The sequence below is a fragment of the Lissotriton vulgaris genome, chromosome 7 (assembly GCF_964263255.1).
Source record: "Lissotriton vulgaris chromosome 7, aLisVul1.2, whole genome shotgun sequence".
NCBI classification, from domain to species: Eukaryota; Metazoa; Chordata; class Amphibia; order Caudata; family Salamandridae; genus Lissotriton; species Lissotriton vulgaris.
Window position 1 is genome coordinate 32,558,302 of NC_141695.1, and position 16,611 is coordinate 32,574,912.

General features: G+C 47.2%; 1 protein-coding gene across 1 annotated transcript in view; it reads left to right on the top strand.

The window, feature by feature from the left end:
• The window catches only part of LOC147700596 (transient receptor potential cation channel subfamily V member 6-like), a 256,840-nt gene that overhangs the window by 221,523 nt on the left and 18,706 nt on the right, over nt 1–16,611 (top strand). The window contains exons 9-10 of the mRNA XM_086928456.1: nt 14,589–14,675; nt 14,767–14,843. Of these exons, the coding sequence (XP_086784582.1) occupies nt 14,589–14,675; nt 14,767–14,843 (164 nt within the window). The remainder of the gene's footprint in view (nt 1–14,588; nt 14,676–14,766; nt 14,844–16,611) is intronic.

Genomic DNA, 16,611 nt, shown 5'->3' on the forward strand with positions numbered 1-16,611 from the left:
TCCTACGCCGACGACACCCAGCTGATCCTCTCCCTGACCAACGACCCCGCCGCCGCCAGAGCCAACCTGCATGAAGGGATGAAAGAGGTAGCCGAGTGGATGACGACCAGCCGCCTGAAACTGAACTCGGACAAAACGGAGGTCCTCATCCTGGGCTCCTCACCCTCCGCCTGGGACGACTCCTGGTGGCCTCCCGCCCTGGGCACCGCACCCAAACCGACAGACCATGCACGCAACCTGGGCTTCATCCTGGACTCCTCCCTCTACATGACCAGGCAAGTCAACAACGTCTCCTCGGCGTGCTTCAACATCCTACGCATGCTACGGAAGATCTTCTGGTGGATCCCCACCGAGACCAGGAAGACCGTCACCCAGGCCCTCGTCACCAGCCGACTGGACTACGGCAACGCCCTCTACGCCGGTACCACCGCCAAGCTCCAGAAGAGACTCCAGCGGATCCAGAACGCCTCAGCCAGACTCATCCTCGACATCCCACGAACCAGCCACATCTCCGGACATCTGAGAGACCTTCACTGGCTCCCCGTCAACAAAAGAATCACCTTCCGCCTCCTCACCCACGCACACAAAGCCCTACACGACCAAGGCCCGAGCTACCTCAACAGCCGAGTCAACTTCTACGCTCCCAAACGCCACCTCCGATCAGCCAACCACGCCCTCGCCGACGTCCCCCGCATCCGAAGAGCGACCACAGGAGGAAGGTCCTTCTCCTACCTGGCCGCCAAGACCTGGAACTCCCTCCCTCCCGACCTGCGCCTGACCCAAGACCACCTCTCCTTCAGGAAGAAGCTGAAGACCTGGCTGTTCGAGCAGTAGCGGCACCTCCACCCCCCCCCCCCCCCCTCCCCCAGCGCCTTGAGACCCTACGGGTATGTAGCGCGCTTTATAAGTGTCACTGATTGATTGATTGATTGATAATTTGAAAAGTAGTACTCAAACCCTTCTCTACCATAAAATATACTGAGCAATAAACTACATGTTATCCCATATGTCAGTGGGAGGTGATGATATCTGATGCCTTCATCTACGGAAGCCGGCAATTGCATGCAAACATAACAATCTTTGGCCTCCATGGCATCAATATACTCTTACAATAGCTTGGCATATGCGTTTGATCTAAAATTTCCCTGTGACTCATCTACGTGTAACCTACGAGCTTCATCTGCCAGTAACGCTTTTTCACGGATTACATTGCTCTCCTCCTTCTTCCCAACAAGAGCAGGTTTCAAAGTCGTTACAGGCTTTACATCTGTTGTCTCCTTTTCACTTGCATGTCCTACTATGTATGATATGGTAACTACTGTAATAATGAGAAAAATTACTACTGCTATTAGTGTACCTATTATGCATTTGGCCTTTCGGTTTGGGTTGCCAGGCTCCATGTTATCAAACAACGTGGCTCCTTCTTTTTCGAGGAAAAGTTTTCCTTTTCAAGTCTTTATTTGCTTTATTTGATTTCTCAGTCTGTGAAGCGCTCTTAATCAACAAAAATCTCTTTTTCAACAATGTCTTTTTATCTTTAGCAACAGACAACCCTAACCATTCTCCGTCCTCTAAATGTAATCCCTAATTTTATTCTTCTTTCCACTCGGCGCTAGGTTATCTTCTTCTTTATAGCTTAATCACAAAAAGTCTTTATGCATCTACAATGATTCTCGTACCTGCAGCTCTAATAACATATTCCAACAGTTCTAAACGAATGACTTTTTCTTCCTGTGCTGGTATTGGATGACCCAAAGTCGGAAACTCTAATCGATTCAGCACCAGGTCCTTGATCCGATTTAGGTAAAGGGGAACGGGAAGTGTGAAGGTCAGTAACCCCTCAATCTCGATTCCAGGCGTCAACATCCATATCTCCACTGTCACAATTTGATCGAGATTGGTCACCTGCACTTCTCTCACTCTCCCAGATCTCTGTCCCCAAGACACCTGCTAGATAAGTCCACTCAGGGGTGGCGTATCTTCTGCAGGGCACACGTACCCTCCTGGATCTTCTCGGACTCTCAGAGCCTGAGTCCATAGCTCCTTCGTCTGGATCTGAATCTTCAGAGATCGGGACAAGGGTTCTCTCTGGATTTGCTCTCAAGCTTGACCTTCTCCTTCTTTCCGGCCAACTAGCTTCTCCATTCCTTGTCCTCCTGCTCCTTGTTCTTGGACTCGTCTCTTGATCACTTACAGCTTGTTCGGTGTCTGACTCGAACTCCCAGCTACTTTCCTCTTCTGAGGCAACTTCGGTCTCACTGGTGTCCTGACCGTCATCAGCCTGTTCCGACACAGGCTCAGCCTCTTCAATCACCTCTACAGCTTGACTTTCCCTCTCTGTGGCTTCTCCGCTTTCCGCTGGATTTTCATCCGAGGGAGGAGCTGTTTCTTCCAGAGGTGCTGGAACTCTTCGGGTGTGTGAGGCGTGTATCCAGTTGGGCAAGCCTCCACACTTTACTGCAGTGTTCGTAACTAGTATGACTTGGAATGGTCCACGCCAGCGCACATCTAGACAGTTCTTCCTGACATGTTTCTTCACCAGGACCCAGTCCCCCGGACACAGGTCATGGCACAGGTCTTGAGCTGATGGAACCTCTGCAGCCTGGACCTGGAGGGACACAGAATGAATGGCATCAGATAGTCCCTTGCAGTAGTCCAAGATCAGATCGTCTGTGATGTTCAACAATGCTGCAGTCGGAACCGATGGCAATCTCATAGCTCTCCCCATTAGCACCTCGTGTGGAGAGAGACCTGTCCTTCTATCTGGTGTGCTACGTATGCTCATAAGGACCAATGGAAGTGCATCAGGCCAACTCAGGGATGTCGATGAACAAACTTTGGCGAGTCTGGATTTTATTGTGCTGTTGATTTGTTCTACAATCCCCGAAGCTTCTGGTCGATAACTACAGTGGAGCTTCTGGTCGATACTTAAGGCTGAACATAGCATCTTCACTATTTCGCTGTTGAAATGAGTTCCTCTGTCCGATTCCAAAGAGGCTGGCACCCCAAACCTCGGTATCAGCTCTCTAAGCAACAACTTTGCTACTGTAAGTATATCGCACCTACGTGTAGGGTAAGCCTCAACCCATCTGGAAAATATACAGACAATCACTAAGACGTATCTGAGGCGATTACACTTGGGCATTTCAATAAAATCCAGCTGCATTCTATTGAAAGGCCCCCCAGACCTCCCTATGTGACTCAATGTGACTGGTGTTCTCTTTCCTACGTTTAGCTGCTGACAGATCACACAACGCTGACATACTGCTTCTGCCGCTACTCTAAACTTCGGATTGTACCACGTTTGTCTGAATACCCTCACCATGGCATCTCTACCTATGTGTGCTGGTCCATGCAATCTCCTTGCCATTGGACTAACTAGTTCGTTTGGTAAAACTGCTCTCCCATCTGCAGAGATCCAAAAATCCATCTCACTTTTGGTACAACCAGCTGTTTCCCATGCCTTTTTCTCAAAATCAGGTGCATTCTCCTGGACACTCTTCAGTTCATCCCACGTGTCTACAGTGTCTAACAACATAGTCAAATCAGTCCTTTCCTGTATTCCCCCCACTTCTACCTTGGTGAGAGAATACCCCTGTTCCGCACAATAACGTGCGACTTCATCTGCATATCGGTTACCTTGCGACACAAAATCTGTATTTTTTGTGTGCGCGGCACATTTAACAACCGCTATAGCTGCTGGACCTTGTAATGCCTCTAAAAATAATCTCACGAATTCTCCATTCCTAATAGGAGAACCCGAGGAGGTCATGTAACCTCTTTGAGACCACAACTGCCCGTAGTCGTGAACTACCCCGAAACCATACTGGCTATCGGTGTATATGGTGACTCGAATTTTGTTGCCTGCCAAACAGGCACGGGTCAAAGCAATGATTTCAGCTACCTGAGCGGAATGTACTCCTTCCAGGCAGGCGGCTTCCACAACTCCGGTAATAGTACAAACTGCATATGCTGCTCTCAGCTGACCGATATCGTCTCTTACGCATGAACCATCAACTAAGAATATTTCATCGGGGTCAGTCAATGGCTCATCTACGATATCGGGTCTCGGTTTGGTGCATAGTTCAGTCACATCAAGGCAGTCATGATCTGTACAAATTTCATCATCAATATCATTAGTAAGTGGCATCAAAGTAGCAGGATTCAAGACAGAGCATCTTTTTAGGGTCACATTCTCAGCAGCCAATATGACTTGCTCATAGCGTGTGAGCCTGCTATTCGTCAGATGCTGGGTCTTGGTCCTAGTCATTAACAATTCCACAGAATGCGGTACGTACACCACTAACTGATGTCCCATAACCACATTTTCACACCTTTCAATGCTGACACCCGTTGCAGCAACGGATTTGAGACATCCGGGCAACGGTGCGGCTACTGGATCTAAGGTAGCCGAAAAGTATGCAACTGGTCTACGTGCATTTCCGTGTATCTGGGCCAAAACTGCTAAAGCACAACCTTCCCTTTCACAGCAATAAAGCAAGAATGGTTTCTCGTAATCAGGCATTCCCAAAGCCGGGGCACGACACAAGTCCTCCCTCAGCTGCAAAAACGCCATCAAACAGTCCTTGTCCCATGGTACCGGATCACTCACCCCCTTGTGCGTCAGTTTTTGTAAAGGTTTTGCCTTCAGTGAAAAGTTGGCTATCCACTGCCGACAATAACCAACCATGCCTAGAAACATCCTGACTTCTCTTTGTGTTTTGGGTGCGCTCATTTTCATGATCGCCTCTATTCTGTCTGGAGACACCTTCCGTTTTCCCTTTTCAATCCTGTGGCCCAAGTATTGCACTTCGGTCAGACAATACTGCAATTTACTTGGAGACACCTTGTGTCCGTTCTCGGCCAAGTGATTTAGTAAGGTGATGGTGTCTACTTTGCAAGCTTCCTCAGTTTCTGACGCCACAAGTAGGTCGTCTATGTACTGGACCAGAACCGAGTTCATGGGCAGTACTAGACTTTCAAGATTTTTCTTCAGCAGCTGGTTAAAAATCGATGGGCTTTCTGTATACCCCTGGGGAATACGACACCATGTTAAAACGCGATTTTCCAGCTTAAAAGCGAAAAGATATTGGCTTTCCTCATCTAAAGGGATTGAAAAGAAAGCCTGGCACAAGTCTATCACTGTGAACCATTCAGCTTGGAACGGTATCTGAAACAATATCACTGATGGATTCGGTACCACTGGACAACATGAAACAACGATATTATTAATCTTTCGAAGGTCCTGCACTATTCTGTATTTCCCACTAGGCTTCTGCAAACCCATAATCGGGGAGTTACATGGACTTCCCACGATCTCCTTCAGTATTCCCTGTTTAATCATGGATTCGATCACAGGCTTTATTCCTGCAATCGTCTACGGGGTCAACTTATATTGTGGTGTTCTAGGATACTCGGCATTGGGTTTTACCATGATCTTTACCGGTTCTACCCCTTTGATCAGTCCTATTTCTTCTCCAGTAAAATCCCACACCTCAGCTGACACCATCTCCTTCAAGTCCTGTGGAAGCTCCTCCACCGTTAAGGTAGGGTATAGTTCCACGCATCCCTGCGAGTTTACAACCTTAAAGTCGGCATCATCATCGTTAGTCTGTACTTCTACTCCTTCAGGCGTGCAATATATGGTGCAGTTTAGTTTACACAACAGATCTCTTCCTAGCAGACACACAGGGCTAGAATCACAAATCACAAACTGGTGTTCATCACTGTATTTCCCTATTTTCACCGACACTGGTTCTGTCAGAGGATTCGTCATTCTCCTATTTGCGACTCCTACCACCTGGATCGTCTCTCCCGACATTGGCAGACCTGGGACTACCGCCGTTCTCAAAGTGGATCGAGTGGCCCCCGCATCCACCAAAAAGGTCGTAGGACATCCAGCCACCTCAGCCTCTACGTATGGTCCTCTCTGATCTACCTCCAGGGCTGCTCCTAGGGTACAGTCTTCTTCCCTATTCACTCGTTGTCCCGTAAGGGGATCAACGTAGTAGCATTCTTCTCCTCCTATGAACAGTGGCAGTTGTCTATAGGTTTTCCCTCCATTTGCAATGCGAGGCGGTTGAGGGAACTGAGCTCGAGGAGTCTGAGTCCCCCCTTTGATCAACTTTCCCTTCGGGACCGTTGTTCCCTTTACCAGGTTGTTCTGAACCTCATCCTCCTCCTGTTCTAATTCCCCCGTCTCGACATTATAGGGACACTCGCGTCTCCAATGTCCCACCTCGTTACACTGATGGCACCTCGTTGTCTTTTTCAGTGTCGCGATATCTACCCTAGGTCTCGGATTCTCCTCCTCATCTCTGCTTTGATTATTCTGTTTCTTCCCTAGAGTTCCTGTTCCCTGTTGCCGCTGTCCACCCTTTCCAGCTGATTGCATCTGCACCAACATCAGCTTCTCCTTAAGTTTCTTTGCTTTTGAATCTATTTCATCGCTGCAATACCTCGCATACCTCAGGATCTCATCTAAAGGTTTGTTTTGCCAACAGATCAAATGCTGTTGAATCATTAAGCTTATGTCTGATCTCAATCCCAGGACAAACTTCGACACAAACTGTCCTATGTCTTTAGGATCCATCACGTCCAATCCACTGTACTGTTTGAATGCTTTCAGCAATCTCTCATAGTACTCGTGAACGGTCTCTTTAGGTTCCTGAGTAGTTCGATCTATTTTAACCCAGTCTATGTCCTGCAACGGCACCTTCTCTTTCAACCATGCCATTACCCTCTCGTACTTTTCCATGACTTTCTCTGATGGTCCATTCGTCCGGGCATCCCTCTCGGGTTCACAAATGGGCCATTCAACACTAAGCTTACATGCCGTCCACAAATCTCCGGGTACTACAATGTCAAACAGGGTGTTCAAGTCGACCCATAGTACCTTAGAGATCTTCACGAACCTCTCTACCTGTTTGTACCATTCTACGGGATTCTCCCTTAGCTTTGGGAAGGAATTGGTAAATGCCGCTAGATCCCCCCTACTCCAGGGCACATGCACGTAGTTTCCGTTCGCGATTTCTCGCAAAGGAAAAGCTTCCATTCGCATCAGCCCTCCCTCCGGGGACCCCACAAGTGTGCTCCTTCTGACCGTTCCCCTCTTGGACCATCTTTCCTCCCATTTATCCAAATCCCTCCACAATCTGATACTCAGGATCAGTTCCTTTATGTGTATTTTCAGCCCAATCGTCCTACGCTCATCTAGATCCTGATCCGTGCAGTTTGGCCTATGGTTACCCTGTAAAGCTTTAGTTCGCGATAAGTCTATCATATACCTGTTTGCCAACTCAGATAATTTTTCATGAACTGACCTCGCTTTCCGAGTAACATCCTTAGCCATAAACAGTATTTCATCCTGTTCATACAGATCGATCCTTTCCATTGGCAATGTGCCGTCTATTATTTCATCCAAGTCTGATTTTAAACTGGTTACATCGAGCCGTTTTGCTTTTATCTCAGCTCTCAGTACCTCACTCCTAGGTGGTCCGTTTACATCCCTCTCACCCCCACTACGAGTCCTACGTCTAGGCACAGGTGAGTTATGAGGAGTCCTTCTTGCTTCTCTTTGTTCCCACCTCTCTAGGTCCCAAACTTTCCCATCTTCCCTTGGGGTATGGTGGAACAATGTTCTATTCCCCATTACTGCATTCTGTCTTTTCAGCTCGGTCTCTCTAGATGCAAGATAGGATCCTCCGTTCTGTTCTATATCACTGCAACTCCATTGCTGTCTGGTGTCGCTCAATAAACGATAAGGTCCCTCACGGCCCTCCATGTTCCCGCGATCTCGTCCGTGATCACCGGATGCATGGCGAGACCCTTCGCGACTCCCCATACTCTCGTGACTCCAATGTCGCACATTTTCATCCGGGGCATGGTGAGTGCACCTGTAACTATCTCGGTACTCCTGTGTCTTTCGTTCTCCCTCACTAAGGATGTGGCGAGACACTCCCCCACATCCTGTACTCTTGTCTTCACACATCTGTCTATTGCCACCGATGGTATGGCAAATATCTCCCTTGCTTCCTTGACTCCCTCCCTCCCACTCCGGACTGCTTTAGCCAGCTCCGCAGTGAGAGAGGATCCTATTATCTTGATCTCTCCATTCTGTTTCTGTTTCTATTCTTTTATTCTGAGTCTCTACGGCAGCATCCCATTCTTTCAAGTACTCTCTTAACTCCTTAAAGGATTTCGGTTTCGGTCCCCTCAGATCCATCCGTCCTCTCTGACCCCCCTGTTCTATCCAGGGATCCGTTACTGGATCCAATGGGGTACTCCGACTCCTTGGTCCTAGCAACTGCCTTTGGGAATTGATCGTATTATTCCTACTTTCCATCTCTGCCCTTTCCCTGTCCCACCGTGCCTGTTCCTCCTGCTGGGCTCCCTCCGGGTTGTAGATTGACACTATAGGACCTATGGTAACAGGTACTTGTAGAGCATCCGGCAGTTGATACGACCTTGCGCACTCCGTTTCTGGCACCTTCTGGACCACGAATCTTCCTACCACTCTCTGTACGGGACTAGATTGAGGTACTTCCTCACCTTTCTTGGGTTCCCACTCTGATGTGGGGAGCGGTTTATATTCCCCCTGCCTAGCCCCGTCCCCTTGCTGTAGTTCGGGACTTTCGGCTTCTCTGTTGTACGGAGGTGGTCTGTCCATTAATAGCCTATCTATCAGACCATCATCCAACTCGCTGTCCTCATCTTCTTCTAGAGGCTTCTTTTCTCCCGTAGCCTCTAGCATTGGGTACAGTTTGTCTGCTTCTATTCTTTGCACCCTCCACTTTTTAGCCTCATCATCCCATTTAGCATCCTGCACTGCTCTTACCGATCGTCTCACTCTTTCTTGGCGTCTATTCAGACTCCTGTCGTGTGCCGCCCTGAACCATGCACTGAGGGCTTCGAACTGTGTTGGCCTCGGTAGAGGTCTCGTTGCGAGCATTACCGCTTTCAGTTGATTCAATGCTTCTAACCTAAACGTCCCGTGTCTCGGGAACGTCAGTCCCTCATTTCCTTCTGTTAGCTTACTCCACTCGGAGATCCATAGTATTGAGTGTAACCCAACATTCACAGCCATATAATAAGCTGGTGTGCCTTCTGGTGGGGCTTCTTCCCCTGCATACGAGTTTCCTCTTTCTCTCTTAAAGATCGCCCTTAAACGCTTAAAACACTTCATTTTCAAGAATCTACGATTTTCCTTATTATCTTCGTTATTTACTTCCCGATGACAAACCACCAATCCCTGCGCGGCTCTTTGCTGACCAGCCTATCCCAGCGCGGTTCTACACCAACCGGCCAATCCCAGCGCGGCTCTACGCTGACGTCACTTGTCCCCTCTGCAGCAGTTCCCCTCCTTTCTCAGCTCGTCTCGCGGTCTTGCATGCGTCTCATTCATACGCCGAAAAATGACTACTTCCAACCAAGCGATCACTTTTCTTGACTGTACGTCCACAGTCTAACTGTAATTGTCACCTCAACTGACGAGACGTCTTTCCTCTCACGTTCAGACGCTCGACTTAACTGATAGGTTACTAACACACAGTAAACGTCCGACCAGCGTCCGTTACTCATACACTCACTCTGACACTCCCCCTATCAACGGTCCTACGGGCGATCAATGGTACCTCATGACACCCTTTACAATGGTAGACAATTACTCTGGGTGTTCGATACACCCGAACTACTTAAGCCCTTCTCTGGACTTAAGATTTTATCCGGTTGCGCGCGCTCACAACCTTCCCACAATCGCACTACAGGCATTCAACTCCGCTTGACATTACAACACAGGTACAACACAAAACACCGCAATCTGGCAACGCATGACCCTTATACTCACTCTCGACCGACTCTGCTGCTTTTCTCTCTCGCACCGTCAGCACCTTCTTCGGCAGGTACTCTTCTTCCGGTCGTCGATGACTAGGGGCCTTGGGGTAATCTAGACCTAACCTAGGTTGCCTTCCTCAAGAAGCCAACCATCTTTCTCTGCTACCAACTGCGGGGAATGAGATTTTGATATCTTATCTGATCACCTAGATACCTATCTCATTCGTCCTTTTGGATCGATTATTGACTGTCATTGAGTAAAAGGCAAACCCCGCATAAGTTAAATCAACCCCATAGACTGACGCAACTCTGAAGAACCACTTACGACTGGTAAAGTTTAAAAAGTTTAATATAAAATCAAAGTTAATTGCAAATACAATCCTCTCAAGATAAGATTCAACAAGTATACAGGAACTAAAATAAACATAAATTCCCTAAAGAATCTTAGTCTACAAAAGAAAACGATCAAAACCAATTCCAAAATCAGCAAATTAAAGAGCATAGACACAAAGTGGATCTGATGCGTCATTTACAAAAAAAGAATAAACAAGTTAAATCTGTCCCTACTCTATGCTAGATGACATCCCTACTCCGCAAGTTCTTTTACCTAAAAAGGTGTCAGCAGTTTGACTTCCAAAGAAGTTCAAACTTTCTTAGTCTCTGATGGAAACCTATGTCGAGAAGCAGTACCCTTTCTGCCTACCCATCCGCTCTCTAAGGGTCCTCGGCCTACTGCTCTCTCGTTTGCTCTCAGGCCATCTGCGCCTTGCGTTCTGCTCTGACTTCTTCTCCCCGGGGTGCTGTCCCTAAATACAAAATCACAATATGGGTGGAACGCCCCTTTGAGACGCCCACCACGTACACATTTCAAGTAGTCCCGCTTCTGGTTTTTTCCATAGTTTCGCCTCTTCGCGTCGTCTGTTAAGTTGACCTTGCTTCTCAGGCGCCGTCTTCATCTTGCTGGTAACCCCCATGACATTCCAGTTGACACTTTCAGACCAAAGTCTATCACCTCAACAGAGCTCTATTCATTACAGTTGTGATTGTAACCCCTTTTGGTCCTGTGAACAGTCACTTCTAAACAAGACCCCAAATTCCAAGCGTCCCTTATCTCATTAGGCCATAAAACTCCGTCCAGCATTGTCACTTTAATTTAACGAGGCCTTTGACTCTTGGCTCGCACGTACAGATCAAAGCTATCCCCCTATTCCTGTGAGCCCACTAAATTATATGCAGCAGACTACACTCTTGCGAACCCTTGGTCCGTTAGGTTAAAATCACATATGAACGCACCATTCTACAATTCCTACAACTCTTCTATACTGTATGACTTTTAACACACATATATATAATCGAATTTAGCAAACCATTGATTATAATCGAATTCATGTTACACAAAAATACAACGTTATACTCTCGTTCTTACACAGTACTATATGTTCTGCACATTTCTTCACTTTACATTTCTCTTTCTTTCCCCGTTTAATAATTGCATACGTACATTCTCTGTTTAGCACGTTCTACTGTTCTTAAGCATTTCCACACATTTCTATATTAGCCCACTATGTACGGGCCTTTCTAATTCAAATGCATATTCTAGAGTAAATACAAATACATTTTCTTATTACTTAAGTTACATATGCTAACTTTACGCTACAAATTCTAACTTTACATTATAGGCTTGTAAATATGGTACGGATATACTTTTCATTCAAATTGCGCTCTCTCAGGAGAAATGCCACTTTTAGAAGTTGGCATTTCTGTGTTCTATGTGTCTGCCTGCCTGATGTCTATTGCATGTCTGGCTTGTGAGTGACAGGGGCTGGGAGGTGTGTGTGGCTCCAGGATGGGTAGAGTGAGTCAGCACTAGGGTGAATGGGACATCTGTGCTGGGAGTAGTGGGAGGAGGGATCCCCTGACTCTGAGTAGGACTGTGCCAAGCCTGTACAATGCTGGCTCAGCCCCCTGTGGTGTGTCTGATCACCTAGCCCCCACCTGACAAAGGGGAAGAGGAGTTTGGAAAACAAAGTGCCCCCTATATTCTAAACTATTCCAGGAAGGAATAGAGCGTGGGCTTTGCAGCGCTGGACTGTATGAAGGGAGGGAGGGAAACGTCAGCGTAGGGATTCCCCCTTGGTGCCCAGAGGAGCGGGTGCCCATCCCGCGTATTTGTGCTCGAGCAGGAGCCTACCACGCTTTATGTTGGAATTGTCGGGAGTGCACACCCCACATTCTGAGTTCTTTGCGGGTGACCACCCCGCTTTCTACCTACAAGGAATCACCGCCGCGGCCCAGTTGACCAGGAATACAGGTGCGTCTGCCTGATTATGGGCGGGGCCTCACAGACGTCTCTTCCGCCTTCCCCCGTCCGGGAGAAGGCGACCCGGAAGACTGTCAATTCCTCGCAGGGCTCCTGTGAGCTGAGGGAAGCCCCGCTTATGGCCAATGAAGTCCCTAGTCCCAGGAGGGGGCCCGGGTGAAGTGAGGAGAGGCGGCCAATGTGTTTCACGTGGCAGAGCACAAGTCTGCAGTCAGGCGGGGATCCTGTGAGCTGGGAGTGCCCTACATGTGGAGAGAGGAGCCTTCCCCCCACAAGAGCCGGTGGGTGAGGGCTCTAGGGGGTTGTGCTGAGCGAGGCACTGTGAGTGGCAGTCTTCTGTCTGGTCTTACAGCTGCATCGCAACTGCGGGCAGCTGCATCACAGGGGCACTTTCATTTTCTGAGAGTCCCAGAGAGGGGCTCAGATGGCACGTGTAGTGCCAGTGCCATCATTCCCACTTTTGGGGGCACAGTTGTAAAAAGGGCCCCCTTTACTTTCTTCACAGCTGCGCTGCACCAGTGCGGGCAGCTGCAATGTTTGGCGCATATTTGAATCAGAATCCCTGAGTGGGACAAAGGAGGCACCATGGTGCCAGGGCTAATTTCTTTTCCCAGCTGCACCACACCAGCGCGGGCAGCTGGCACAAGTTGGACCAATGTTTTAGAAGTCCCTGAGTGGGACAAAGAAAGGGCACAGTGGTGCCAGGGCCTTTATTTGATTTCCAGCTGTACAGCACTTAGTGACAGCTGCATCATTTAGGTCTGTGCAATTGCGCACTTTGAGACTTTGCTGCATTGGCAGCTGCCCTGACATTTGGGACATAGGGCATCTGAGCCCTCTGAGAAGGCCAGCTGGCCAGGGGGACTGTGAGGTTTGTAGGGTGTCAGACCCTAAAGTGATTTATGTGGTGGTCAGGAAATGTGATTCGTGTACTGTGGTTTAGGCACCTGATTGATGCCTCTAATGTGGTTTATGCTTATGAGGTAATTTGCATTCTTTGATTTATGTTTAGGAGGTTATTTCCTAATGTAAGAGTTCTGTTTATGTGCTACTGCATAATGTGTTTATGCTGGTGAGGTTGGCGCAGAATGTATTTAATGCCTAAATGTGATGCTACTTACATAATAGGATATATGTTGCAGGAGAAGATGCTAAGTACAGTATTTTTCTAGTAGTTACTGATTGTGTTCTAAGTGTCTTTTATGCCCTACAGTTACTATGTTCACTGAGTGATGGTTCTGACAGTGGTCCAAGTGTCCCTGCAAGGTGTACATAATCCCTTGTAGATCTTACCCAGTGCCAGGTGGCACAATGTATATTATGTGATTACTTTTCTAATGTGTTATGAGAATACAAAGGCTATTTTTGATATAACCTTGTGTGAAGTTCCTTTTGTGGTGGGCCTGGTATGTTGTTGCTTTGTGCGTGTTGCGCAAACGCGTTACACATTGCCTCCGGGATAAGCCTGACTGCTCGTGCCAAGCTACCAAGGGGGTGAGCAGGGGTTATCTTTGGCGTGTAAATCCCTTGCCCTGACTAGAGTGGTGGTCTCTGCCTGGCTTTGAGGCAAGCCTTAGCCAACCAGAGATCCCATTTCTAACACACATGTAAGGGCAGGCTGAGCTGGACCTAGATTATGTACAACATGAGCACTTTGTTTTACATTTCAAGATCTGATGGGACAACCTGATGCCTTTGTTTTTAATTGTGTATGAGTCTGAGCTCCCATATTTTGTTTTCTTCTGTACCAGCATTATTTTACTACTGTAATGGTTGCTTGCCACAGGAACCTTATTGTTGTGTGCCGCTTCTGGTGGGAAATGTAGCAGCATTTGTTGACACCTGAAGTAAACAGCAGAAATTAATACAGTAACATACACAAAGCAACATAGCCCATACATACTAGGATAGAAAACAACAAAAGTCCATAGAGAAATCAATACAATTATAGAATACAAAACATTGCATTGCTATAAAGCAGTTCAAAAACACAGCAGTAGAAAAAAACTGCACATATCATTACCACAACAAAATGTCACACGACAAATATGCACAAACCTTTTCGTCATACATTGAAACCTCAAGAAATCAGATTTTATAACACTGTGGTAGTGGTGTTTTCACCAAACACTGCCTTATCATACTACCCAGAACATGAAATAGTGTCTGTTAAAAATATTTTGTGATCTGTGTCTGGTTGTCAAGGTATTTTTAAAGTCCGATTGTAGGAATACAGTGAATATAGCAATTCGTAGATGTATGTCTAACATGTAGAATAAGTATTCATTTTTTTATACCTGAACTTGAATATAAATTATTGCACAGTGATGTAGTGTCATTATTTTTTTATTTTAAAACATTTATGTAATAAACAGAGGATGGATAGACCATTAATAAGTTGTACATTTGTAAACAATTAACCTTTTCTTCTTCACAGGAGGCATATGGTACCTATGAAGATGATCTGCGGCTTGTGGGCGAGCTGATCAGCGTGATCGGGGCGATTGCAATATTACTCCTGGAGGTGAGGGCTTCACATGGCTCCTCCCACTCTCGCTACCTCTGTGGTCAGTCTTCCTAAGTATTCCACTTACTAACTTACAGTCTTCTCTTAGGTTCCAGACATTCTTCGCGTCGGCGTTGCCCGGTACTTCGGTCAGACCGTGCTTGGAGGTCCTTTCCACATTATGATGTAAGCATTCACACACTGTGACCTTTACTCCTTTGTAACATTCATGCTACTTACCTCATCAGAGATATGTTTATTTGTTATGCAAAAAAAGATTTAAAAAAGTGAGCGTTCTTGCGCCATTTAATCGAGATATACATGTATGTTTTAAATTGAGGCCTCTGCCTTGTTAGAACTGGTTTCTCACACCTTAGGGTTGACCCCATATTTGTTGTAGTAAAGTATTTAACAATCTTAAGCAGACAAAAATATCTCTCTACAGTGGTCCTGCATGGGGGTACACCTATTTTGCAGGTTACATAGACATCCTAGGGGCCACCCGCTAATACTTTGACACCTCCCTTCTCTTGGTGTCCCAATGTCTTGGACTAAGCATGGGCGGAAAATCCGTTTCGCTCGTGGATTTTGCGGATTTTCGGGAAATTCGCAATCCGCGAGATTCGCGAACCTCCCGCAAAATCCGCAAATCCGCGAGCAGCGGATTTTGCTCGCACTGCTCGCACTGTTCGCGTGAGTTCGCTGCTTCCCAGTACAACTTCGCGCCCCGCAAATAAGTGCTAAATTGCAGAAATACGATCTTAGCAAAACTGAAACTACTTACCAGGTTCAAAAGTTCAGGCTCATCATTAGTAGCCATTTCCTGTAGTGCTTCCTGAGGGGCCCCTCCAGAGTTCAGTTGCCAGTTGCAACTATTATGTGACCCTGCTCTGAACCTCAGAATAGTTACACATATGCCACAAAGGTCCTGAATTAGGGCTAAGGGAGACAAGCAGGAGCCAGGCTGGAAGTTAAAATCCATTAATCAGCCCCTAATTCATTATTGTCAGTTGGGGCAGGGCAGGTGTTGTAACTAATTTTGCAACAATGAAAGCACTTAGCAAGTGCAAAAGATCACTAATCAGGGCGCACTAAGGAAGCAGGTGCCAGCTAAAAAAATATTCTGTGACACATTAATCAGCCCCAAATTAATTCAGGTCACTTGAGGCAGGGAAGGTGTGCTTTGCTTTGCCGAAAATAATGTACACTGGACAACCAGAGGGTGTGGTGATGAAACAGAGGGTGGCATGGGTGGGCCAGAGGGTGGCATGAGTAGTCAGAGAGTGGCAGTGGTGACAGAGAGTGGCAGTGATGAAGAAGAGTGTCCCAAACAGGCTGGACACGTAGAAACAACAAGTTCGCAAAACTTGCGACCCGACAGGTAAGTTCGCAAATTGTGAAATTGTAAAAACCCTCGCGAACTGGCAGAAACACGGGCGAACACAAAAAAAATAATCCGCAAATTCGCGGGAATTCGCGGATTTTGCAGATTGCGAGTTCGCAAATCCGCAAAATTCGCGAACGCGAGATTCGCAAAATTCGCCCATGCTTATCTTGGACCCTGTCTAATGCAAAACAACAGTTGATGGACAGAATGCAGAACAATGTCATACATTCACCCCAGTACAGAGATCTGGGCCTAAATCCATAGTTCTTTTGCACTCCACACCACTCCAGTTCAGACATGGCCATATTCAAATCAGCCTTGACCCTGTGCCTCATGGGAACAGTCCAGCCTGAACTGCCCAAACTGCCAAGCCATGTCTTTCCTGGACCGGAATCAAGCATCCTAGGACAGGTTTCTGGCTATCAGTCGTCTTCAGCCAGGATAGCTTGACTCCAGTGGTGTGGAGAGCACGGGATTCACGTCTGAGCATACCCATCCCACTCGGGGTGACAAATGCAAAACAGGCTGAAAACGGCTGAAATGCCAGAAACCGGTCCTAGGAAGCTT